The sequence below is a fragment of the Puntigrus tetrazona genome, chromosome 5 (assembly GCF_018831695.1).
Source record: "Puntigrus tetrazona isolate hp1 chromosome 5, ASM1883169v1, whole genome shotgun sequence".
Classification (NCBI taxonomy): Eukaryota; Metazoa; Chordata; class Actinopteri; order Cypriniformes; family Cyprinidae; genus Puntigrus; species Puntigrus tetrazona.
In genome coordinates this window covers 30,006,772-30,034,474 of record NC_056703.1, presented here as the reverse complement: position 1 = coordinate 30,034,474, position 27,703 = coordinate 30,006,772, and the positions used below count along the sequence as shown (strand labels likewise).

Here is a 27,703-nt window from a genome sequence, read left to right as displayed (position 1 = left end):
AACGGCCGAGATTTTGTTTTCAAGTGCTTCCTCAGAAGAGAGAGAGCAGATATCAGAGCGCTCTTTAGTCAAAAGAGCATAAAGTACTGGCCGAACCTGTGAGACACACACACACACACACACACACACACTCCTCGGAGCTCGACGCAAACACATGTTTATTCTGCTGCGTCAGACGCTACCTCATGGCTGTTTGTTCAAAAGACTCGAGCACTGAACATGCTCATTTATTCCACTCAAATTTGTGGCAAGACAAACTGGTAAATAAATACAGTCTGCTTTCTGGAGAGGTGCGCTGTTCTCCTTTTCCACTATTATTACCATTAGCCTGATAGACAGAACAGAAAAAGTGCTGTAATGGACCTGAGCTTTGATGTGTTGGACTGAATCTGTTCACACGTCTGTGATTTACTGTCACAACACAGTTCCTCTAACTCTTCTGATGGTTGGGACGCTCTGATAACATCATGCTGAACCTGCTTTGCGTCTCTCTGACGATGAAAGCGAACAGAAAAGTAGTTAACGAGTCCCTGGTGTGCGTTCAGTGTCTCTCTGATCGAACGCAGCTCATTTGCAGCTTTTGAATGCTGTTTTTTATGTGCATTCAAGAAAGTCTGCTTTCATTTGAGCCATTCTGAGGTGGACAACAACATCAAAACATTTGCGATGGCAAAAAGCCGTAGGAGGAAGGCTGATATATTTTACATGAGTTTCACAGCTCTTTTCACATCAGACGTAAATGGGCCGAAAGATTATTTAATTACGGCTTCACAGCCAATTTATTAGTTTGTGTGCCTTTGAAATGCTAAATTTGTGCTCCAAATTTTCCACTCAGATGGTTTGGTTCACCAGTTTCTCCTTTTTCTGTAATCCAGCAAAGCGATATCTCATTATATGGTGACTTAATTGTGCAACACACTTAGAAAATGAATATAGTAGCAAACTAGAATTTATAAAATGAACCATTTTCCTATCTCTCTCCATTAGATCTCAGACACCCCAGAACAGGGCACGGATGCAAACGTTACTGAATGAATAAAACGAGAAGCAAACAGATTCTGAACCTGTTGTGTGGAGGTGAACGTTACAGTTGAAAAAATTATTCAACGCCACCGCTGCTGCACAACACAAAAAGATATGCTAAAAACTCTGTAAAGAATGTATGCATAAGCAATTATTCCCTTTTAAATGAATCCAGTCACATAAAGAAGGAAAGGCTTGGCTTATCTGATGACCTTGAAGGGAACTGCTGTCAGACACACACACAACCCCTAAACAATCGTCATTAAGAGCGCACTTGTGTGTTTGACGGGGGAGTTAAATACCCCAGAGCAGATCACCTTTGGAGCGGCTAACTAATAGAGACGGGGAAACGACACTGGAAGTGAAGCGTCTGGGGAGCGAGACCAGGCCAAACATTTCAGACCCGCTGGAGGCTAACCGACCTACACTAGTCCTGCTCTGATCGCTGTAACCTCCCACCCGACTTACCTAAGAGCAAGGTGTGGGCTAATCTCTAAAAACAGACATGTGGAGGTCGTGCTATCTGTGTAGGACAGCAGAGCGAGAGAGTGTGTGTGTGTGTTTGAATTTAGAGTACTTTTCCACAATGGATGCTTTTTTAGAAGAAGGTGCTTTTTACCAAAGCGACTTCCAAACGATGCACATAAGACCCATGTTACACACAATGCCAAGTCAGTGCACAGGCTGAAACAGATAAATGCAGGGAAAAGAGAGAATTACGGAGCCTTATATTTGAAAGACAAATAGAAATTATGCAAAGCATTAAATAGAATATTAATCAGATCACAAAAAATAAGCACAGCCTACATGTGCTCACAGTGCTCTTTTTGTCTCAAATAAACATGCTTTTTGAAGGCATTTAGAAATATACTCAGAAACATGTTGTCTCCATCACCTGTGGCTGTGGTTTTATTTACATGCTTTCTAGTGATTTATGAGCTTTACATCGCGTAAACATCTTCCATTCAATTCTATTCAATTCAGTGTTTTACTATATTTTTCTGGATCGTACAAACTTTTGGCGCAGTTGTTGTGTTGCTTTAAAACATGCAACTTAAACGCATTTTAAAAAACTGTGGGAGAAAGTCGATTTCTGTCAAAAACAGTTGGCATTTTGGTTGACATTTAACAAACACGTAATATCCAGCGCGTTCGCATCAACCAGCAGCTCGTATTCTTCCCAGAATCACGTGACCGTCGCAGCGACGCGAACATCGCAGGCGCTCCAGCGGCCAATAAACGCGACGCTTCGCGCGGGAGGAGGCGCGTCTGACTGACTGTCATGCGAGTTTCAGGAACAGAAGAGAACAGAAGGGCGTGTGTTATTAATAATCAGCCGAGCAGAAAGTCCCAGAGTCGCTCTGACAGCGAGCAGACGAGGAAACGCAGCGCTCCGGAGAGGACGCGAGAGGAGCCGCGCTTGATTCATCGCTGCGTGGGTTTCGCTTCTGCGCTCGGCGCTGCTTTCTGTCGCGTTCCAGCGTGACTAATCGGAGCTTTGACGCAGTGGATTGTTTCTTCTTCGGATCGATCCTACACACGGTAAGTGACTCGATCCGTCCGCCTGTTTATTCGCCGGTGTGTGCTTCGGGAATTTGACAGGGGATTTTTCTAACGACCATGTGGCCAAATGAATAAGAAAGTGTAAGAGAAGCGCTCAGCTGTGTTTGGATGAAGACCAGGAAAGTCAACAGTGAGTCTTTATTGACGGGAAGAACTCGGAGCTTCCTGGTTTCATTATTTTAATGACAGTCTCATCATTTAGAGATTGCTTTGATGTCTGTGTGAATCGCGGAGGAGAAAATGAATGTGTGTGTGTGTGTGTGTGTGTGTGTGTGTGTGTGTGTGTAAGTTTTAGTCGCACGATTGTGATTTTGGTCACACACACAAACATTGATTTTACCATTCGTGATACAGTGATTGTATACTTCGGTAGCCCTTGCTTTATTTTTCCTCATCTTTCGTTTCTGTATTTCCACTCTTCTGTAGGTTTAACGCTGAGGATTTCTGAATGCCCTTTCCAATCCCAACACCTCGATTGATTTTTTTTTTTCGCCGTGGATGGCTGAAAACACACAGCTCAGATAATTTCTCACCGTATTATGTCTTGTGAGGAATCTGTCTTGCTGTTTCAATGACGGGGAAGATGGAAACGCCCTTCTACCACGATGATAGTGTTCCAAACTTTGGGCAAATTCCAGACTACGATCGATACCAAGGCCACAAGATTATGAGTAAGAAGAACAACATGTCGCACAATTTCTCCAACAGCGTGGGAAACGCCTCCAGCCTCAAACTCAACAGCCCCAGCGGTCTGGGCATGAGCGGCAATCCCAACGGCTCGCTGATGTCTTCTCCAGACATGAACCTCCTGAAGCTGTCCTCTCCAGATCTGGAGCACCTGATTATCCAGTCTAACCAGGGGCTGGTTACTACAAGCCCGGCTCCCAACGCCGCGTCCGCCAATCCCTTCATGTACCGAAACCAGGCCACCAACGAGCAGGAGGGATTTGCCGACGGCTTCGTCAAAGCTCTGGCCGACTTGCACAAGCAGAACCAGCTGATGGGGGCCCCCATGTCGCCTTCCTCCTCCATCCAGGGCCCTTACCAGAGGAACCTGATGCCGGGCGCAGACATGCCCATCTACACCAACCTGAGCAGCTACAACCCCAACCAGCTGCCCTCCTCGTACCCCGGCGGTGGACAGATGGCCTACTCTTCACCTCACGGCCCTCAGACCCGGGGCCCGGACGCACCGCAGACGGTGCCCGAGGTGCCACACCCACCTGGGGCCGACCCGGCCAGCTCGCCGCCCTCTCTCTCACCCATCGACCTGGAGACCCAGGAGCGAATAAAGGCAGAGCGCAAGAAGCTGCGGAACCGTATCGCCGCCTCCAAGTGCCGCAAGCGGAAGCTGGAGAGGATCTCGCGGCTGGAGGAGAAGGTCAAGGTGCTGAAGACGCAGAACTCGGACCTGGCCTCTACCGCCAGCATCTTGAGGGAGCAGGTGGCTCAGCTTAAACAAAAAGTCATGAATCACGTCACTAACGGCTGCCAGATCGCCGTGGGCTCGGCCGGCATGGCCAAGAGCGGCGAGAGTGCCAGCTGCTGAAAGCACCCGAGGCTTCTCTAAGGACTCTGCTCTCGTGCTCGTTCTCTGGCTCTCCTGCTTCTGCTGGACGGGCGAGGCGGGGGAGACCCGTCGGTCGGTCATCTGCCCAGGACTGACCATCCTGCAGCGCTCTTTGGACTCCTCCGGCTCGGTCCAAAGCCACAGGGATGCAAATGCGCTGTGGTAAAGGGAACAAAAACTCACGTAGGAATTCTGCACTTGAATACTTTTCTCTTTTTTTTTTTTTTTTTTTCTCTGCGAACCCAACTGCGATTTTTGATTTTTTTTTTTTTTTTTTTTTTTTTTTCTCACTTTAGGCTGACGGAAACTTTTCTCAACGTTGCTTTTTTTTTTCTTTTTTTTTTCTTTTTCTTTATAATCAGCACCTGATGGGCAAACTTTATTTGTTTTAGGGGTTCGTGTTTCTAAAATCGTTGCACTATTATGCAAACTTTTCTCCAAAGCACCTGACGAACTCTTTCAAACATGGAAGAGATCCCTTTATACTGCTTTGAGATGTCATCTGTACTCTAGTGGAAATATCTTGGTTTAATCTGTCATCTTGTCTCCGTAACAACATTACAGCATATGTTTGTTGGTTGGTTAGGTTTGATATTGTGCAATTTGTGAATATATGAGAAAAAAACATTTTATACGAACCGAGACTTTTTCACAAGTATTACCGTTTAATATCGCAACGTTATAAACAAAGAGGCATCTGTGGATAAAGGATTGTGGTACTGTGCAAAACTTTAAATGGCACCTTTGGCCGTTTTTGAGCTGGGAATTTCCTGAGCATTCCGAGACCTTTTGCACTGTAATCTCCCATCGGGAGATGCATTCTTATAATGGGTTGATAGCGTGTTTATGCCATTTATCTAAGGAGTATTAATGCTGAGTTAACCTAGAGTAACGGCATGGAAAAGCTACTCTGGACTAAAGAAGTGAGAAAATGCACCAAGTCAAGAGTCAAAACTGACCTGAAATCAGAACAACAACAAAAGGGCTTTTGATCAATAGTATTTAGCATTTGTTTCTGTATTTTATTCTAATTTTTTTATGAATTATGAAGCAATTTTATTTATACAGAATTTGTATTTATGTTGTTTTCCGAGGAGAGGAAGAACACAGTCGGAATACTAGTGTCTAGTTGACACGTTATTTTTTGGAAACTACATGATTGCACATAAATCAGAAACATTAAATGACGTGTAATATTTATCCTCTGTGTATAGCATGACAGTTTGAACTATAATTACAACTATGTTTATAGTAGATAAAAAATAATAATAATAATAATAATAATGAAGTGGCGAAATTCTGAAAGATTGTTAGCAACGGCTCCCAGACATCGTTTTACGAGGCGAGCAAGTTCTACGACAGACGTCAGATCAGCTGAATGACGTAACACGCTTCACCATGCTGCGATAAAGGACTCCTAGAAGGCCTGCTTTTTTGCGAAAAACCATCCGTGTGTTAAAACGTTCGGTACGTCTGCCAGTGTTGCTGCTCAGAATTGCTGTCCAATGCCTTTCTTACAGTCAGTGGAGATGCAGATCATTTTATTTATATATCTATATCCATTTGGAGAGGATTCATAGGGATACCTGAGACAGGTACTAGAACTGTCAAATAACCTTGTGCAACGAGAAGATATTTATTTTTTGAAACTTGAATAAGGTTTTTGATGTCACAAACGTATTGTATTTTTGTACAAAATTGTTTTTGTTTAAGAATAGTGTGTGTACAGTACCTACTGTATTACTTTGTATCATTCCGAATACTTTATTTATTGAAGTGGTTTTACTGAGCAGTGTGGTGGTGTTTTGTTTGAGCTCGGCTCCAAGCGTTTCTGTGTTGCTGGTTTGTGTTCGTACATGCCTACTGTTGGTACATTTGTCCACCGAGTGCTCGAGTTTTTCCTCTATTTGTTCCTGATTGTTCTGTGTTCCTGTGTTCCACTTTAACCCTAACTCTTGTGTTTTTCGTTGTTTTCTGGGACTGTTTGGCTGTTCTGTTTTTTTTTTGTTTGTTTTTTTAAACCAACTCTAAAGGCTGATCGCATCGTTCATTTTAAAACGAGGAAATCTTTGACAGACCACAAGGTCTTTTTTCTTTTCTGTGTGTCATATATACATACTGAAAGTGAGTTTACTTGGCTTGTACAGAGGGCGGTTTGTGTAACGATTATCTTCTCGGCCCTGATCCCAAATTAAATTCAGACTTTCACGACTGAGCTTTTTAAGTCAAAGTTGAAGTTTGATGATGAATATGTTACAGCAGCACGCTGTGTCTGGATCTGGAAGGGTGTCTGATTTTGTCGGCCTCATTTACTGTTTTTGGGGAGAATTCCTCAAAGACTCGAGTGACTGGTGGTCAAACGTGTGACTAAGGGGCGACTTGCCTCGCTGGTTTATTTGCTTCAAAATAACATGCGGTCTTCAAATGCTGTTCATTGTTCCCTTGTTTTCTTTTTTTATCAACAATAAAGAGGAGTAGATATCTGAAAACTTGTCTTGCTCGTGTCACGCCTTTCTTTAATACCACAATTCAGTGTTTTTCGTTTCAGTGCAGTACACACACAAATCTGCCGTTTGAGAAATGACACCACAGTCTGGGCAAAAGTCATTAGTCAGTTGTCTTAATGAGGGTCATAAACATGTTCTGTGCCTCCTTCAGGTCCTGTGAGTACAAGAAGCTCAGCCGCCCACCCGGCGAGTCACAGCCTTTCCCATAAAGATGAGCGGCACTTCCAGTAAAGCACAGGAACGGCCGTCTGGGTCATTGTGAAAGTAAAAGTCACAGCTGAGGAGCTGCGGGGGAATCTCTGAGCTACCGTAAACTGACCGGGTCTCAGGTCCCTCCGGCTGTCTCCTTCAGAGAGTTACTCAGAAGAACAAGAACGACTGAGAGCCAATAAAAGGCAAACCTCAGCAGACGGTTCTAAACGTGATTTATATATTTATATTTGCTGGATACTTTACAAAGTGATGTCTTTAGGCTCCAAGTCAACAAGACAAGTTTTGCTCTGCAGGTTTGTGTTCTTCCTCGGAGTTATGCGGATGCTCTGTCTTTTGGGAATGACTAGCGCTCTACTTCCGCCCACCTTTCTTCCCACACAGCGGCAGAAGAAGCGGGTTTGGGTCAAAGACTTCCGTCCGTTCTTCAGGCTCGACAGGCTTTCTGTCGCTTCAGAACCGATGACGCCTGAAAGAGCGACGACCATGTAGAAAACACAAAGGCTTTCCATGAAGTCATGTCTCGTGTGATGTTGTAGTTGTTGTTTTTACTTATTTATTTCTTAAGTAGGTATCCTAGAAAGAAATGACTGCTTGTTGACACTGTGTGTGACGCCTGACATCATCCTGCGGAAAGAAAAACAATCACAAACCATCACACAACCACCACACAACCACCACACAACGCCTTCTATTGATGGCTTGTTAAAACCATTAAATCCTAATGGAATATGTCCCAAAACGCCCTAAAGGAATTATTATTATTATTATTATTATTAATGGTTAAAAGTTGATGGTTTGTAATGGTGTAAACCAGCAGAAGTTCTGTGATGGTTTCTATTGTTTTTCACCAGAGGTTGTTTGGCAGAAAGGAGAGTCAAGGGCAGAACTATGGAATTTTTAATACATTCTGATTACGAGTCATTATCAGTGCAACTACTGAACATGAGATCGGTGAAATATTTGCTTTGGGAGGGTGCGGGTGTGTAATCAAGGTTGCAACATGTGAGTAGGAGGGACACACCCCCTCTTGTGTTTGTGTGTGTGTGTGTGTGTTCAGGTGTGTGTGTTTCAGTGCCCAGAACAGAGTCCTTCAATAAAAGATGAGCTTGGAGCCGTGAGCCATTAGATCCACACACACACACACACACACACACACACACACTCGCACATGGCATCTCTGAACCGTGAGCTACGGCACATCATCCACACACTTCTTCTTATTGTACAGTCACGGCAGAACAGAAGGAGGAGAACTGTCCTGTAAATACAACTTCCTGTAACTGCTCGATCAGACCACGATTACAGCGTCTGGAGGTGCTTCCCCTCCTGTATCCCGCTTCTCAGAGAAATTCTCTTTTCTTCGTATCATTAATCATAGTTCAGAAGAAGCGTGAGCCCGTGTCATTGTGAAATAGCTCTTGGCTTCCCCGTGTAGATAAGTGAGTTGATGATTACAGATCAACTCTGCTCTGGAGGGAGATTTATGATCGCATTAGCCCTGACTGATAAAAACCTTTCTGACTAAAAGTACCCCGAATTTTCCAAAACAACCCCCGTATGCAATGTTTGCCTGTCGCTCTTTCTGTTGAAATTATGACATTTGTGACAAATGAACAAACTGTCTCTATATTGAACGAGCCACGGTTCGTATTGTGTTTCCAGAAGTTTTTAGAGCGGCACGTTCTTCGATGTAAACAACAGACACTGAGAGGAGGACATATAAAAAATATATATATTTTACAGCATTTAAAATTTTTCTTAGTGCTGTCAAATGATTAATTGCATTTGTTTAATGAATATATATTTGTACTGTGTATATTTAAATATATATAAATACAAAATAAGAAAATAAGTTGTATATAACTATAAATATATGCATGTAAACACATTTTTGCAAAACATGTAGGCTACTGTGTGTGTGTGTGTCTTTATATATAGACTACATATACACAGTACACACATATATTCTGTAAACAAAAACTTTTATTTTGTAATGAAATATGCAATGAAATATCGAAATTGATAGGCTACTTTGTTTTCTATTGCAATTACATCTTAGTTCTTAATATATCAAACGTCTCTCTAACTCTGTCTTCTCATGTTTAAAGTGCCCCTATTATGAGTAATGAATGGGTCATATTTTGGTTTTGGGAGTCCCCAACAACAAGCTGACATGCATGCGAGGTCAAAAAATACTTTTTATTGACTTATAATATGCATTTATTTTAGACACCTAGTGGTGAAGAATAATTCTGCATTTTCATTCAGACCAATGAGAAATGACCAACAAGTGGGCGGGAAATATGCTAATGATTCCTGATGATGTCAACACAAAGTGGTTCGGAATTCATTTTAAAAACTACTTTCAATGATTCAGAGTCAGCTCTTTGTTTTAGGAGACAATAACTCTATACATGGTGCACTTTTAGATTTAAAACTTTGCAGATTGTTTTTATTCACTTAGAGCTGTGTTACACACCGCATGAAAGATCATTTTCAAAAACACATAATAGCTGCATTTAAAGGTTAGAAGTTTAGACAGAAGCATGTGATGCTGGCAACACAAAGGTCATGGGTTCGATTCTCAGCGAATACCATAACTGCTAAAAATACAAGTTGTAATTCAGAGTATTCAGATAGAAAATGACGAATGTTAAATGTGTGAAACTGAGCAGCCCGTCGAGTTTGACGTAGATCTGGTGATTCATCAGAGATGGTAAAATAACAGAATTGAAACAGAGTTCTGCTCCTCTCTTGTGGATCTGATTATTTTGGTCCACGAGCTGTTCCACGGATCATGTTTCTCGTTCTGCTTTCTTTCTTTTTTATCGATGGGGAAAGTGATTATTATGTGGCTCAAATATCCTCTGGAGGTGAAGCAGACCTACAGACTCTGTTAAAATACTGGACCAAGTCACATTTTAAACCAATTAACCTGTTTGTTTTAGACTAGATGTATAATTGGACTTGATTTGATTTAATAGAGTGCAGTTTAAGGCTTGACCTCTCCAGACTCTTCATGCTGAAAGAATGACCTGCTCTTTCTGAAACACAGCCGTGTGTGAATGTAGAAAACCAGCCTGGTCAGCCACTTCAAAGCGAAGGAGTGTGTTAGTCGTGACGTTTGTGTCCTCGAGTGTTTGTAGGACCGAGCGCTTTCTCTGGAGGATCTGAGAGAGGCTGAATGAAACGAGTCTGCTGAGGCAATATTCCTAAGCGGCTCTAATCTAAGATCTAATCCGATCGGTCATGCTGACTAGTATTATCCTATGAAAAGCATCCTGAAGGAAATGCAACGATAAATCAAGGTCACTTTGGTCTGGTTGTGCTGGTTTCGGCTCAGTTCCACCCAAATGTCTGACATTAAACCCCAAGCAGGCTTGTGTACATATAACAGGGCTTTCCGTTAAACTCGAATAACCTGTAGGATTCACGAGGGCATTAACAGCTCATTAACATTTTTCTGTGTCACTTCAGATCTTTTTTTAGTAGGACAGGCTTTACAAAGTCAAGCACAAATCAATCTTCATCTCCATCAGTAATAACAGACAAACAAAAGCAGTGAGCAGAAGATCATGATCTAGAGTTCAGTGTGTTTCTGGAGCACAGAAGCAGTCATACATTGCATGGGTCTAAATCATCAATTTTGCTTTTGTGGCAAAAGCAATAATTAGGATATGAAGTAAAGATCATGTTCCATGAAGATATTTTGTAAATGTCCAACTGTAAATGTATATCAAAACATTTTTTATTAATAATATATATTGCAAAGAACTTTTCTCAATATTACATTTTTTTCATACTCTCAGGTTCCAGATTTTCCAATAGTATCTCAGCCAAATATTGTCCTGTCCGAACAAACCAGACATCAACAGAAAGGTTATTTATTCAGCTTCGGCTGGTTTTGTGTAGCAGAGGTCATAATAGATTTTCACACTTCTGCATCACACACATCACGCTGCTCGCTTTGTCAGTGTTCACATTTGCACCAAGCGCTAACCGGACTAAAGCTGTGTTTTGGAAAGTAAGGTTAGAAAACATGTTCGATCACGGAGCTGTGGCAGCAAAGCTCTTTGAAACGTGAAGCAGTTTGTTTGTACAGTATTGATTTCATGGGTCTCCAGCGATTACCTCACACCGGAGGGTCGCGCTCTCCTGATGAGAGCATCGCTCTTAATGCTAGCGCAGCCCTGTGTTACATTTATCCAAATATTTTCCCGGTATCCATGAGAACCACTCTGACGAAAGATGAGATTGAGCTAGCGAGGGCTTTAACAGAAAGACCTTTAGCTCCCGTCTCACATACAGCCACTTATTCTATTAGAGAAAGCCAAATAGTAATAGATTACTTTGAAGTCTTTTTGGACAAGAGTTCAATCTGTCTTTAAATGTTACATCCAGCAACAATTGAAAACAATAGAAAAGCCACCATAAACAGTGGCTGAAACTGAAAGTGATTTTAAAGTGTAATCCTGACATGTTTTATCTTGAATGTAATGCTTGACTGTGAATGAGAAGAGCTCTGTAGTAGTGACGTGATGCACCTTCTCAGTGTTAAGCATCACAGCGTTAGCGGGCGTCCACACACACACACACACACTGTGACATCACTGCACGATTATTTGGCACAGGCCTTGATGCCTGTGTAGTGTGTAATGGAATAAATCGCCCTTGTGCTGGCCGCAGCGCGCAAAAACACATCTGAAAGCTGTTATCAGCAGCAATGACATCAGCCGCCCGAGCCTGAGCTCATTTACTCAGAGTCCACTCAGTGAGTGTGTGTGTGTGTGTGTGTGTGTGTGTGAGGCAGAGAGAGAGGGAGAGAGTGTGTGTGTGTGTGTGTGTGTGAGAAATAGTGTGTGTGAGGCAGAGAGAGAGAGAGAGAGAGAGAGAGAGAGTGTGTGTGTGTGTGTGTGTGTGTGTGTGTGTGTGTGTGTGTGTGTGTGTGTGTGTGTGTGAGAAATAGTGTGTGTGAGGCAGAGAGAGAGAGAGAGTGTGTATGTGAGGGAGAGAGAGAGAGAGAGAGAGTGTGTGTGTGTGTGTGTGTGTGTGTGTGTGTGTGTGTGTGTGTGTGTGTGAGAAATATTGTGTGTGAGGGAGAGAGTGTGTGTGCACCTGGTATTTATCACGTTATGGGGACTAAATGTCTCCACAATGATAGTAATCCCAGTAAATGTTGACCTTGTGGGACATTTTTTAGGTCTTTATGAGGAAACAAACTTATAAAACATGAAGGATAAAATTTTTTGAAAATGCAAAAATGTAGTAGTTTCCTGTAAGAGAACAATAACACATACAGTCTGTACAGAATAAAACATTACAGCTATGAAGAGTCCTCATAAAACATGGAGTGTATGTGTGTGTGTGTGTGTGTGTGTGTGTGTGTGTGTGTGTGTGTGTGTGTGTGTGTGTGTGTGTGTGTGTGTGTGTGTGTGTGTGTGAAAAAGAGTGTGTGTGAGGGAGAGAGTGTGTTTGTGTGTGTTTGAGAGAGAGAGACCATCAGATCACATCTATTCTCTCTACACTAACTAACAAAATTCTAAAAGACACATTTTTTTTTTTACATATTTTGTTGATTTTAAAAAAGCCATCGACTCTGGTTGGCATGATGGTTTACTGTACAAATTATTACAAATTGGCATAACATTAAATGTGTGGTTGAACTGTGGAGAGTCTGGACTGCGTTCATGGAGTGAGTCTGAGCACAACCCCGTTTATCATCTACGTCAACGAGCTCAGACCGACTCTGAACTTAAATGCCTGCTGTATGCAGATGCAGTGTTGCCAACTTCTTTCAATGTAAAATAGCTAAAGCCAGCTTGAAAAGTCACTAAATGTCGCTAGATGATGTCATATGCTAATATGCATATTCATTTTGTCAGTTTGTCATATTATCCTGCCTCTCTGTTGTCACATTATGTATTTTAATGCAGCCAAATTCTCAGTATAGATATATTTTATCCTTTCTTTTGTCAGAAAAAAATTATGAATATTGAATAATGACTACTAACCAGATCTCCCTTAGTTAAAGGATGTTAATCTGGATTAAAATCCTGATTTATAATCGAGCCGTTTTCTAATGAAATCAAATACACATAAGATACATTCAACATCCGTGCTGTGATTTTTGGTATATATGCATTTAAAATAGAGATAGAAGCAACAGAATATCTATTTTAACTGAAGGCCCTGCTCCTCTCGTTGAACAGAGCAGATAGAGAGAAATGTGTGTGCTGAGAAAACAAGCGCTCGCGCAGAAGTACCAGTCAAAGCTGGAACAGTACTGTGAGGAACGAGCACTGACCATCAATCTGGACAAAACCAGGGTGGTCAGGGTCAAGCAGATACCAGTTCAGTTACGCAGGAGAAGTCCTAAAGTACAGTTCCAGCTACACTTACCTGGGCATGTTAATGAATAAGTTTATGACCTCGAGGTTAGATTACTGTAATGCTTTATTGGGTGTTTGTTCTGCACGCTTGATCAATAAACTTCAGCTAGTCCAAAACACAGCAGCTAGAGTCCTTACTAGAACTAGGAAGTATGATCATATTAGCCCGGTTCTGTCAACACTGCACTGGCTCCCTATCAAACATCAGATAGATTTTAAAATCTTGTTAATTACTTATAAAGCCCTGAATGGTTTATCTCCTCAATAGTTGAGTGAGATCAGGCAGGTTATTTTCTATTTAACACCCAAACTCATCCAATCTCTCTAACACTCTTTGAGAGGCAGACACACTCTGTCAGTTTAAATCTAGATTAAAGGCACATCTCTTTAACCTAGCCTACACATAACACACTAATACACTTCAATCATTCAAATCTGTTCAAGGATTTGGGGAACACTCCCCAAGGTCTTGAAAAAGAAGGCCCGAAGAGCAGTTAAAACAACCAGTTAGAACATGGGTCAATATTAATATTTTAAAATTGGGATAAAAACTTCATAGAAAGAACACAATTGGAATTTGCCAGAAACATTCTAAACATAAAAAGAGACACTTCTAATAATGCCTGCAGAGCTGAACTGGCTTTATACCACTTACACATTGATAATAAGAAAAGAGCTGTTCAATTCTGACATCACCTGACTCAATCTGACACTCAATCTGTTTAATATAAAGCCCTTCTTACCAATGAATCCTGACAGTGTCTCATCCTCTAAATACACTCGTCCTTCAATTAATGAATTAAACTTAAACTGAGTTTGACTTCAACCACAACCTCAACATTCATAAAGAAACTGACAACAATCTAAAGTGTAATTACAATGAAAACATGAGCTCCAGAGCAAACTTCAGTGTTATTCAGCATTAAACAGAACTGCCTATTTGGTAAATTACTTAACAATCGTGGCATCCTTCATTGTATATATTTGACTGTATTTAAATGCTTTGCCAATACTCTAACCAATAAAGCAACTTGAACTTGAGAGTGTGTGTGTGTGTGTGTGTGTGTGTGTGTCTGTGTGTCTTTGTGTAGGAGAGAGAATGTGTGTGTGTGTGTGTGCCTGTGTGTAAGAGTGTGTGTGTGTGTGTGTGTGTGTGTGTGAGTAAATGGCATGAATGCTATAAAACAAAAGAGTTAGATAGAAAATTAAAGATATTCATGTCACCTGGGAAATGTTCATATTGTTGGTTAGCAGTTCACAGGCTAAAGTAATGGAATGATTGTGTACATATTTGACAAGAAATTCAGATCAGAGTCATTTATCTAATAGTTCAAACTCCAGCTGATCTCAGTTCAGAGACCACAAAAAGAAAAGAAGAAGCTTCAGAAACGCAGAGACTAATTGTTCACAGTTCAATAATAATACAATCCCAAACACATATTCAATGAATCAATGAAGCCATGTTCTCTCTAAGGAAACGTATGAAACAGCACATCATCTCGCTGGTCTGGAAACAGAAGACAGTAAATGAGGACCTTCTGGCAAATTCTTGCTGTTAGAAGATTGCACCGTGTATTTGAAGCCCATGAGAGACGAAGCTCCAGACACCCGCAGGTGCTGATTACAGGAACACAAGCAGACACACTCCTTTCCTTTCTAATTACTCTTATTCTAATGTGAAATGTGTTTGCCTTGAAGCCAGCAGAATGTTGTTGATAATTAAATTAAACATTTTGAACATCTTTTCGGGCCTGAGACATGCCTGGAGCACAGACAGACAATCGTTTCAGAGCGATTCATGGACTCTATTATCATTCATCTTATTCGGTAGACCTGGATTCATTGCTCAGAAATAAAGAGAAAAGCCTGGACAAATGACCGCTTTGCTCACTACTACTGACCAAAGGGGACGTGATGCAAATCCAACCTGTTCAGTGTCGTGACCTGCACCTGAAGAGTTCATTTGCAAAAACAGACAACTCAAAACATTTTCAAAATCTTTTTTTTCATTGTGCATTCCAATTCATTTTAATCAAACTGGAGTTGGGTTTTAATTAGCTAAAAACATCAATGATTCAGTGACAGTTATCATCACAGTAATCACACGCAATCTTTGCATTTGACCCCTCATCTAGTTACGTGACATATGTCCTATATTTGGCTGAAATGTTAACATAAAGATTACTATACAGAACAATCAGCTAGGCCTATCCTGTGAGATACACTTGCAACATAGTTCTGTAAAGTTTTGTTGTTTTTTTACAGAGCTTTATTTGCAAATTCTAATAATAATAATATTAATAATAATAATCTTCTTTTTTATATAGCACCTTTAAATGTCATATTCAAAATGCATGAAAACACTTACAAATACATTAATATAGAATTAATACAAAATTGAAAATAAAAAAAAAACCCTAAAGAAATCAGTTTTAAGGTAAGTTTTAAGCAAAATGATAATTTTGCTTGCTTAATGTAAATAGGTCAAGAGTTTCATCGTTTTGGAGCTAGTGAAGAAAATGCCCTTTCACCCATCAGTTTTAAACGATTCGAGAAAACAGCTAACAACAGTTTCAGATGAGGTCTTTGAAATAAAACTTTGTCAGCCTTTGTAAGTAAGAATCAGAATTGTACCTTCAAAACAGAACGTGATAAGACTAACATCAGTTCTGTCAGGATTCTAGAAGCCAAATTTTGCACGACCTGCAATTTGTTTAGGGTAGCTTTTAAAGCCGCAGCCAAAAAAGGATTGCATTAGTTACACACAAACAAACATACAAAAATACAAATAAATATATAGAATTGCAAAATAAAAAAGAAAACAAGCAAATGAGCATATATATCATATATCATTAGAAACGTCTAAGACTCAAGCCTCAATATTTTTTTCAGTCTACATAACTCCTAGAATGAGTTAAGAAAAGTATGTCACTGTAAGATTCAAAAAATGAAGTTTGAGTCTTTTTGGTTTAGTTTTGTTGTGGCCACAAGATAACTCTTAGAAACATGATCCACTAACACTAACAGAGTGCATAGTTGATATAAAAAATTACATGATGATAACTTCTTAATGCTAAATTCTAAAAAGAACAGATGTGTTAATTACTGGACCTAAAAACCCCACAAGTAATAATCTAGAACACAGTCTAACACTTGATGGCTGCTCTGTTAATTCTTCTTCATCAGTTAGGAACCTAAGTGTGCTGTTTGACAGCAATCTTTCCTTCGTGTTTTTACATCTGAAAAACTGCGACCTGTGCTCTCAATGTCTAATGCAGAAATATTAATTCATGCGTTTATGACCTCTAGGTTAGATTATTGTAATGCTTTATTGGGTGTTTGTTCTGCACGCTTGATAAAAAAACTTCAGCTAGTCCAAAACACAGCAGCTAGAGTCCTTACTAGAACTAGAAAGTATGATCATATTAGCCCGGTTCTGTCAACACTGCATTGGCTCCCTATCAAACATCAGATAGATTTTAAAATCTTATTAATTACTTATAAAACCCTGAATGGTTTAGCTGCTCAATACTTAAATGAAATCCTATCACATTATAGTACTGCATGTCTGCTGCGTTCTCTAAAACTCATTTAATAATACTTAGAAAATCAAAATCAACGTTTCTTATTTAGCGCCTAAACTCATCCAATCTCCCTAACACTGTTCAGGAGGCAGACACACTCTGTCAATTTAAATCTAGATTAAAGACACATCTCTTTAACCTATTTAAGGAATTTGTAGTTTCTTTCCGCTGTTGCCTCTGGCTTGTTTAGTTGGGGACACTAAATTTCTAGCGATATTGATTTAATTAAAAAAAAAAATTTGTCATTTTACATCATTTTACATCTCCTATTTGATACCGTTCATCTGTATTGTTAAACGTTGATCATATATGCCTAGTCAATGTTTAAATAATTTAGCCTTCAAAATCGTTACGACTTGACTAAAATAAAACCTATAGATGTAAACAGTTCAGGGATATTACAGTTTAAATGTTTAATCTACACAACTTTTTGCTGTTATAGATGCAAAGCGCTCTGCAGGACACAGAGACACCAGTGTGATCACTTGTATATTTTTTTCTGTAGAAAAAAAGGGTATGGTTTCTGCTGTCTCTGTCCAGGAGCAATTGACAATAATTAACTGAAACTCTGTGAATTGTGATAGGTCTATCACAGATATGATAAAAATATCAATAGAAATATTTTCTATTTGGCAAAATATTTGTTGACTTTGGCGTCCAAAAGACTGGTAAATGCATAATTAATAATGGCCTGGCTAGTTCAGCAGACATAAATACGGGACACACGGTTCACATCCACCTACACTCCTCTGCTCATTGACATCTCAGGCTGGTGACAAACCCCCGTGTTTAGTCAATCAGATTTGAAGAATCATTTTATCATTAAGTTTATTATTATTAAGTTTACGCTTACAATCAGTGTTTGTTGCTTGTACATTAGTGTCATTCATTTCCTCTGACTGTAGGCATTACTCATGGGTAAGTTTAGGTTTAGCTATATAGATATGGTCACATTTTTGGTTTAAATTGTTGTTGTTTAATTGTTGTTTAAATTGTTTTTCAACATATTTGGTTGGTTGAACACATAGAACTCAGCAATATCAGGACTTGCCCCCAAAAACATGTTGACATGCATGCAAGATCATTGTCTTATAATATGTATTTATCTTAACTTTTCTTGCTGGACGACTCCCAATCGATTCACTCATGATTCATTTTTCCAAACCCCTTCTTTGGAGAGTGGTCTCATGTTCATCTCATCATGTCTGTAATGTGTGATAAAGCAGTGTTTGTGAGCAAAGTGCTGCTTTGTGTACATTGTTACCGTGGAAACGGTATTTTACCGCTCCTAGACACCTAGTGGTGAAGAATGAATCTGCATTTTCATTCAGACCAATGAGAAAAGACCAACAAGTGGGCGGGAAATATGCTAAAACACATGATGATGTCAACACGAAGCATCTTGGGATTCATTTTAAAAACGACTCATTTCAATGATTCAACTCTTTGTTTTGAGACACAATAAATGTATACATGGTGCACTTTCAGATTTAAAACTTGATGTTGATGCATGATGTTTTTATTCACTTAGAGTTGTGTTACACACCTCATGAAAGATCATTTTCAAAATATCTTTAACCCTGATGAAAAAAACACCATATGCTGGTTAGGTAGGTTTTAGCTGGTTTAAGGACCATGACCAGCTAAGGACTAGCTTAAACCAGCTCAAACCAGCTCAAACCAGTATCCCAGCTTCAAAACCTACCTAACCTTCATATACTGATTTTTTTAACAGGGAGGCACTAATATGGGAGAATACAAGACTTTTATACACTTTATGCTTTGCACTTTAAAAACAGTGACAAATAGTGACATTTCAGTTTAAGGATCAATTCTCACTGTTACCAGCTACTTTTTATCATGCATACACCATGCTGGCTATTTATTAGTGCTTTTAAAACACATTAAGAAGCAGAAAACTGGGAGTTACTGAGGGAATTAATATGGAATATATGTGCTTCAGAATGCACGTGTAAATGATTTTTTTTAGTTGGATCACAACGTTATGGTTCATAAACAGAAGGTTCTGAATCTGAAGTCAGATCTGATTCATTAGTGCAGATAAACAAGAATATAAAACACCTGCACAGACCCTAACTGCATAGACATATGAAAACCACTCTAAACCACTCAACAACTACAGATTTTCTCTTGAAAAACGTAAAAGTGTAGATACTCATCAACAAATTAGCAAATGACCTCTCGAAATGAAGATCACAGAATGGAAAATCTGAAGAATATACATACAGTACAGTCAAAGCAAAATGTATTCAGAGACCTTCAACATCACATAATCATAGTTTATTTGCTATAGTTGAAAAAAATGTTAATACAATATAACAAGATCTCAGAGTTAAACTGTGCCAGAACAAATTCATCATCGACGTCAGATCACTTTGATAGAATAATGAATTGGGTTGAATAGCTGTCAGCTGTTAAGTTTAAAAACACAATTAGATAACACCATTTTAGCTCGACCCTTCACTGTGTTCAGTCTGTGGTGGAAAACAATCACATTAGCAATAAAAAAACTGAAGTGTCTGAATTATTTTTGCTCCCAAATTTCACTAGTAATCCACAGTATGAAGAATTTTTGCGTATATTATGTCAAAGTTTACAGTTTATTTGACCATCCTCACTTACATGAACGAAATGACATAAATGAACTAAAGTAAACATTAAATGTGGTGTCTGATTCAATTTTGGTTCGACTGCACATCTTGACTTTCATTTAATAGCATTTGTATGTAAGATGTCATTAGATGGAATGCAGCTGACACAAGCTAGAAAGCCCCGAGATCTGTGTGTTTTCTCTGCATACGCTTGCTGCTGAGGATCTGCGATCAGTGCGCGTCTTGAGAAGCAGTGAAGGAGTGGGCGTTCTGTCAAGCGCTCTTCTGGATCTCCATGGCCACGGGCCAATCCATCCATCAAACCACATCCGTGTGCATCGCCCGAACGCCACCAAACACACAGATTCATGATCGGACACACAGCAGAATCACGCCGTGATCTCTTCCTCTCTGCTCCAGCGGCTGACAGTAATAGCTGCCATCCGAAAGCCTTATCTGCAGTAATTCCTGGTGTAGGTGGGTATTACTGTAATTAGATGTCAATAGAGACATGCGAATATATATGAGACGCTGAAATAGGCCGGTGAGAAGCCAAGCGTCCTAATTTCCACACTTTGATTTCAAACCGTGTGGATTTGGAGCCTTTGTACATTTTTAGTTCAGATTAAAACCGGCAGCGCCAAAGAAGTGCTTGGAAAGAAACGCATCTTACGAACGAGTGTTTATGCCCGCGGGAAACCGTACGGCAGACGCCAGATCCAGTGTGTCATGAGTTCTGGATCGGGGTTAAATAGTCACTAAGTGCTTGACTTAGTGCTCTATTTCTAGCACGTTTAAAGCTATGAATTCTATACTCATTCTAATCCGTATGAAATGTCCTGGGCTTCAGCAGGCCTTCAAATAACGTTAAGAAGTGAAGCTTCACTGCCCTCTCCTGGTGCTTTTGATTCATCATAATAAAGGTTTTCTCTTCTTCAGTAAATACAGTGTATTGGTCAGAAATACTGAGTGTAAAAAATGAGACTCACTGACAACTTTTGGTTGCCAACTTAAAGTTAATTTTCTTATTTAAACCAACTCTTTGATAAATTAGGATAATATATTCCGTATATGCACATATATAGGTCCATCTCCAAAAATGTTAATATTGTGAAAAAGTTTTTTTGCAACCTATTTCAAAACATTTTGAAAAAAGTTACAAAAAACTTTCCCACAATTTTTTTGCACATGTACCTGTACTAATAAGACAATTAGAAAAAAAAAAGTTCAGTCTCAGAGACCCTAACCCTGAACTGCAAAGCCAGTGTGACAAACACACATCTGTCAAAGCTCTGAAAAACACCGCTGAGATTTCATAAATGTAAAAGCTGACATACCTTACTGAAGCACCAGAAATCAAGCCGACGCAGGTAAAGCGTGTTTGAGCTGCTGCGTGTGAGTAAACAAAGTGTCTGTTATCTGTCACATGCATCACAATCACGAGCTTCCTGTTCTAGAGCAGGTCTCTTTCCTGTTTACCTCTGAGCGATGCTGGAGCGGTCCAGAGCACGTCTCACTAAAACATCTGTGCACTGCAGACACTAATCTAAAGACCTGACAAAACACCAGTGCTGGTCCATCATAGCTCCTCAAAAACGTATTTCAGTGCAACAGAGCGATGAAGCTGCCTTCGTTTAACCACCAATATTCAATGACTCTTTTACCCCAGCAAACTATAAACAAATAAATAAATTTATAAAAATAATCTGTACACTGTACATTTGTAAACCTGTAAATAACTTATCTGTACACTTATCTGTAAAAAAAATGCATGTTTTTATCTCTATATTTCTACTTCTGTATGCATTTTTTAATTTTCTATTTTTCTTATATTAGTGTTATATTCCATCTCTCCTATGTATGTTTGTCCTATTATGTATGTCTGCACTTTAATGTCATTTTAATGTAAATAAAGCTCTAATAAAGCTCTAATTAAAGAGTAATAAAGCTCTATCTGATTTCTGAAAAATCCATTTAAGATAATATTGGCGACATGCATATTAATGATGATCTGGAAACAAGTGACATCTTTGTACGTGTGTGTGTGTGTGTGTTTAGCCATATAATAATAATAGAGAGTAGTTCTCATACAGTAGAGAGAGAGCGTTGACTCTCCTGTAATAATTCTCTCAGTCTGTATGTGTCTGTGTGAGTTTTCTATTGATTCACTATATTAGTAAATAGTCTGGAATTGCATTAAGACACCTCACTAATTATTAACACTTAAAAATATCCAAGGAATATCATATATGTATGATAGCACAATTAATGATATATATATATATATATATATATATATATATATATATATATATATATATATATATATATATATATAGTCCTCCTGCGCTGTTTCCTGGTTCGATAAATATAAATGTACATATTAGCAAACGTATCATCACTGTATTTATATCGCAGCAGTGACCTGATGACCTCCCGCCATCGTCATACAGAAGACCACGCCCTTTCCAGTCAACAGCCAATCAGATCCGAGGGATTCACACGCAGCACAAGCACTGAAATAAAATAAGTGTTAAATGAAAACTACCGTGAAGCCATATATGGAAGGGGCGGGGCCTAGCGGCCCGGACTTCCGCATTAATTTGTCATGTAAGATTGATCTAAATAACAATTATCTTATTTTAAAATGTTACTGTCTAGTGTAACCACTGTCTGCACAAGAACCAGATAATTGTTATTGATACGGTGTAACTGTTGCAGGCCGTCACCTGATATCTGTGACTTTTCTCCGCGCTGATCAGGATTGACCAATCACAGTCGACTGATATCACGAGACACGTGCGTGTGTTTTGGTAAATGGCTTTATAGCGATTTCCCTGTGTTAGGTACTGTACTTCGTACTTGTAAAAGTTTATAGCACATTTGAGTTCAAATGTCTGCAGAAAGACTGAGCCCGTGGTTAGATGTGAACAGATGATCTGTTTTTGTGAGCCGCAGAGCGCCACCTGCTGGAGAAACCCCGAGTCTCGCCGAAACTCACCGAACCTCACCGAGCGAGAGCTCTCTCAGTCAGCCATGTAAAGTGCAGGCGACGGGATCCTGTTCCCAGCGAATATTATTCCTGATCTTCATATTTCAGATCGCAGTGAAACATGGTTCAGTCCTGCTCGGCGTACGGATGCAAAAACAGATACCACAAAGATAAAAACATCTCCTTTCATAAGTGAGCTCAACTCCTCCGTGTGTTTCTATCGAGTCACAGCCGCAGCTCCATGTTGTTTTGTTTTCACAGTTCTCTGATCGCGTGTGTTTGTTCGGTTTGCTCATGTTAGTTAACTAGAGTTAATCAGCTGTCGTGTTAGTTTGTTTAGGTTAGTTCTCATCGGCAGCTTTCATCTGGGTTTTTTTGGCTGCAAACTTCAAACTGAGACTTATGTGTTTTCCTGTACGTTAAAGATCAGCTGGAATGACCATCTTTAATGTGTTTTTGATATATATATATATATATATATATATATATATATATATATATATATATATATATATATATATATTATATATGTTCACTAGTTTTCAGTGATGTATTAATGTAAGAGATCGTTCTGACTTCATTTATTCCCCTCAGACCTGTATGACTTTCTTTTGTGGAAAATAAAAGAAGGTATTTTGATAAATGTCTCAGTGGTTTGTTATCTATACACTGGAAGTCGAAACTGTGAGGGCGAGTAAATGAAGACTGCTGAAAGATCTTTATTTCTGACTGCAATTAATGCACGTGAGTTATTGAAGAAGCCTTGTTTTGGTTAGACTTCATTAGAAATAACACTGACAGCACACGGAGATGTTTGCCGTTTTAATGTGTAGATTTATTTCTTATATTTCCTGTTTCCTGTGTGTTTAATATATGTTTGTCAGTTCTCCTCCTCCACTTAAGTATGGTGTAGATTTTCACTTCCCTTTGCTTCTGGGTAAATAGTTGAGTGACAATCAAATGATCTGATGATAATCTGAATTGATCCGTCCTGAGTTTATTAGAGATTGCATGTAATTATTTGTCATTAACTGTGCAGGTTTCCTCTGGCCCGGCCGGACATCTGCGGGAAATGGGTGACCGCTATGAAGAGAAGAAACTTCAAACCCACTAAATACAGCAACATCTGCTCTCAGCACTTCACCAGAGACTGCTTTAAACGTGAATGCAACAACCGTGTGCTGAAGGACAACGCCGTGCCTTCGCTCTTCACCTTCAGCAAACTACAGATGCAGGTGAAAACTGAGATGAAAACCTGCTTTACTCTTGCACTTTCTCACACAACGAGGCCAGAAACAAATCCAAAGCTGGTGTGTGTTTGGGTGATATTCAGATAGTGTTAGTCGAGCTCTCAGAAACTACTGACAGCAGAAGAAAAGCTGCACCTCGTGACGATGCCATACGTGTTTTGATGCATAGGCAGTGATGCCATACATTAAAGATACTAAGGATATGATGTGTTGTATCATAAAACAAGTTTCCCAAATAAGCCAGGCTTATTGTCCAATGAATTGATTCCACGAAGCAGTTTTAACATAGATCAAGCTCAGTCGCTAACTAACCTGGTCAGGAGCAGGCTAAACAGTTCGGCTAAGCTCTGCTAACACTGAGCGATAGGAACACAGTGACTCTCTTATATACCGTCATAGCCATGCTGCCTTTCTCTCTGGTTTTATGACAGCTGTACCTTCTATAGTTTTTAGAACATTAACATCTTAAATTGCTCTGTCAGATATTAAAAGGCACATTTAATGTCCAACAATATATTTTGCTCAGAACTATTGCGCTACTATTCCATCTGTTTAGTGCGCGTGCTCGTTCACTTACTCCTGACAGTAAAATATACATGTATGACTTTCCAATATTCACAGAGAAATATACCTGTGGAAACACAACATCTCAATGCATTAAACAGCACAAATATATTTGCTCTCACAGACATTAGGTGCTTTAATCTCTGTTGTGCCCTGAAGCTAGGCAGGATGGAGCTGGTCAGTATCTGGACGGGACAGCTCCTGAACACTAGTGTGTTTCTGTTCGAGGTGTGGGTCCAGCTGGGGATGCTCCTCATCCTGGTCAGATTCATCCTCTGTCCTCTGATAGTCCCGGTCTCTGCTGCTTGGCTTCTCTTTTTTGATGTCTGTAATGCCATTCGGTCCATTGGGTCTGTCTCGTAAACAAGAACGTTCTGTTATATTTGGTGCTGGATATTGCATAAAGTGAGTCTCGCAAGTAAATGACAGCAAATTAATACATTTACTTTTTGGGTTAATGGATTCATTTTCATGCTATTCCTAACTGTTACAAAGGTTGGGTGAAAGATGAGCGGATGTCTTTCACTTTTTCCCAGGATGCATTTGAAACAAAAACAGCAGTGATGCAGTGTAGTCTGAATTCACAAGACAGCGTGGACTTATATGTGCCTGTGTTGAGCACTAAACCCCTGTGATCGGTCAGTTGAGAGGCATTACTCTTGATTCTCCAAAGATCAGGTAAAACACGGCGCTCCAATCAGAACACAGCCTTTGAGTTCCATCACATGAGCTAAGGCCGGGCCGTTTTTCTGATTTTATTGATTCATTTGAATGTAATTCATATTAATCAAGTCAGAGAATCTCAATTTTGAAGGAGTTAGACGCTTGAAAACTATATGACGGTGATAACAGTAAAAGGAAGAATCCAACCAGACGTGATTAACCTTTCACATCAGAATGAGCTTCTGTGCTGATAAAGAAGTGGAATAGGAAAAGCATGCAAGAAGATGGGAGTGAACTTCTCTAAACTTGAGCACAGTGTTTTTAGACTTCAGTTTCAATCAAAAGCTGCGATTGTTTTTACACAATCCATGGGCGCCTTGTTGCCAGGAGTTACCTCCATTACCTGTGCTCACTAACATCACAACAATATGACAGACAGCTGGAAACTCTCTTTTCACATCTCATATCAAGAAGACATCTGTTTTCAATGAAAATAAAAATATTTGAAATAGTTGATATAAAGTATGGAGAAGAGTTGTGTCTGAGCAGCAGATGCTTTGTTTCACTTCATTCAGTAGGTTGTGTATTAGCCAAAGTCATGATGGTCCACCTCACGAGTAAATAACCAAATCTGCATTTATTAAAAAATGTGAGTAAATGCAAATATTCCCTAAACAGATCCAGCAAAGACAGTGATGTGATTATGATGGAGTTGACTGACGGCACTCTGAGTATTTTTATATTTTTAAGTACATGAATAAGTAAATGTATTTGTTAGGAGTGTAACGATTTACACATCGTGTATCATACGGTTCCTGGTCAAGTGATCATCCTTATCATCCTTATCCCCTTGTTAGTGAGTTTTAGTCATTATTTAGTCATTATTTGGATAGGTTTAGAAATGTTTGGATTGTGATGCACATCGTGCTGCGTTCGTTGTCATGGGAACAATAATGACACGCAGGTGCTCTGCTCACTCCCATCTCCACTAACAAGGGGATAAGGATGAACACTATGATTGTAAAAATGACCGATACACGATATGCAAATCATAACACCCCTGACATAAATGTACTTCAAATGCATTTTTGTATATTTATTTTTTTATAAAATTGTAGAAATATTTAGTAGAAATCCAGATTGAATTCTGATGTGAGCCGTGTGAAGCTGACGGTGTGTCCTCGGTCGTTCACAGGCAGCGTCTCTGCAGGACTCCTTCAGCCCAGACATGACCTTTCCTCTGAGCCTGCCTCTGTCTGAAGCGGAGGAGACGCCGGCGGCGGGGCGTCCGTCTGAAGACCAGCCCGGACCCATCCTTCACACCAGCGCCTTCGTCTCCTGTGACCACAACTACACGGTGGAGGACACCGTCCAGCAGAAGAGACGCATCGAGCAGCTGCAGGAGCAACTGGAGAAGCTGCGCAAGAGACTGAAGACGGTCCAGCAGAAGTGTCGGAGGCAGGAGAGACAGCTGGAACGCTTCCGGGCCATGAGCGAGGTCCAGAGAGACGCGGCGCTCGGGGACAGCTACGTGATCCTGCCCAAAGAGATCTACGACGTTCTGAAGGGAATAGAGACCATCGGTGCGCTGTGAGATCCAGAGAGTCACGTGGAAGAGGTTTTAGCTTTTCCTTTAGGAGTGCTTTTAATTCTGTCAGTCGTGACTTGTGTTCTGAGTGTGTGTGAGCATCAGGTTCAGCTGCTGGGTGTCTATCGGATCTGCTCACAGATCTCTGTGGAACACAGTGTCCTTTTAGGAGAGGATCGTCAGCTTCAGAGCAGAACTCGCTCAACATGCAATAACTGCGTGAGAGGATTCAGGAGCGATGGTGATCGTCTGGTGCGCTCCGAGAAACCAAACCCTTTAGCACTAGTCCTGAGCTCAGATGCCAGAGGAGCCGGTGGACCAGAGACTCTGTGACAAACCCTTCAGTAAATCAGGTCCTCGTTATCTGCAGATTTGTGCAAATGACCGCAGATCAGTGTTCGTTCTGTTATTAAATGTTTTTTTTTTCTAATTTAAACCTCTAGAATTTATACTGACTAGTTTATTTTGAATTGATTAATGTACTAAGATGACCAAACTTCACTAAACATGTTTTCAGTAGCCATAGAGTCACATATCAAAGGGCTTTGAGCTGTTTCTCGTCGTTTTTCACCCCTTGCTGATTCATTTATTATTCACAAAACTTTAATAACTGTGGAATCGATTCAAGCCATATATGGGTAAAAATAGATTTTTTGCTGGGAAGACTTCAATCATAGTTGCCTTACGGTCACAGTGCAATTGTTCATATGTTTGAGTGTTTCTCTCATTCTTGACCTGATCTTGTGCTTGAATGAGTTTCATGTCACGCTTTATAACTGTCCTGTACACACACGCACACACACACGCACACACACACGCACACACTTATGGTCAGTAGCTGGTCAGATTTTAAAGACACCACCCTTACAAAACTCTATACCACAATAACGAAAGTATCCACCAAAATATGAATTACTACACTTGGATCATAACAAATGAAAATGATAAAGTATTCAAACTGTGTACGAGTCTTTTTCAGAATCTTTTTAATTTCTCTCTCTTATAGGAACTATGAAACCAGTCCTATTTTTTTTTCCATTCGTTCTCTCATCAAAACAAAATGTACTCAGAAAAAGTTCCTCTTCTGAATAATATATAATAATCTTTAGAATATATATTTTATATGTGTATATATATATATATATATATATATATATATATATATATATATATATATATATATAT

General features: G+C 39.8%; 2 protein-coding genes and 1 long non-coding RNA gene across 3 annotated transcripts; 2 read left to right on the top strand and 1 right to left on the bottom strand.

Moving 5' to 3' along the window:
* Positions 1-262: 262 nt before the first annotated feature.
* On the top strand, positions 263-6,645 carry june (JunE proto-oncogene, AP-1 transcription factor subunit). Its single transcript, XM_043238645.1, has 2 exons — positions 263-2,565; positions 3,013-6,645. The coding sequence occupies exon 2, from the start codon at positions 3,158-3,160 to the stop codon at positions 4,133-4,135; it is 978 nt and encodes a 325-aa protein (XP_043094580.1). The 5' UTR covers positions 263-2,565; positions 3,013-3,157; the 3' UTR covers positions 4,136-6,645.
* A 12,490-nt stretch (positions 6,646-19,135) lies between these two features.
* LOC122344969 lies at positions 19,136-21,340 on the bottom strand. Its single transcript, XR_006250954.1, has 2 exons — positions 20,799-21,340; positions 19,136-19,948 (listed from the first exon to the last, which is right to left on the bottom strand). It is a non-coding gene; the product is annotated as an uncharacterized LOC122344969 (long non-coding RNA).
* A 1,125-nt stretch (positions 21,341-22,465) lies between these two features.
* On the top strand, positions 22,466-27,476 carry thap1 (THAP domain containing, apoptosis associated protein 1). Its single transcript, XM_043238648.1, has 3 exons — positions 22,466-22,645; positions 23,493-23,688; positions 26,126-27,476. The coding sequence occupies exons 1-3, from the start codon at positions 22,575-22,577 to the stop codon at positions 26,522-26,524; spliced, it is 666 nt and encodes a 221-aa protein (XP_043094583.1). The 5' UTR covers positions 22,466-22,574; the 3' UTR covers positions 26,525-27,476.
* Positions 27,477-27,703: the final 227 nt, after the last annotated feature.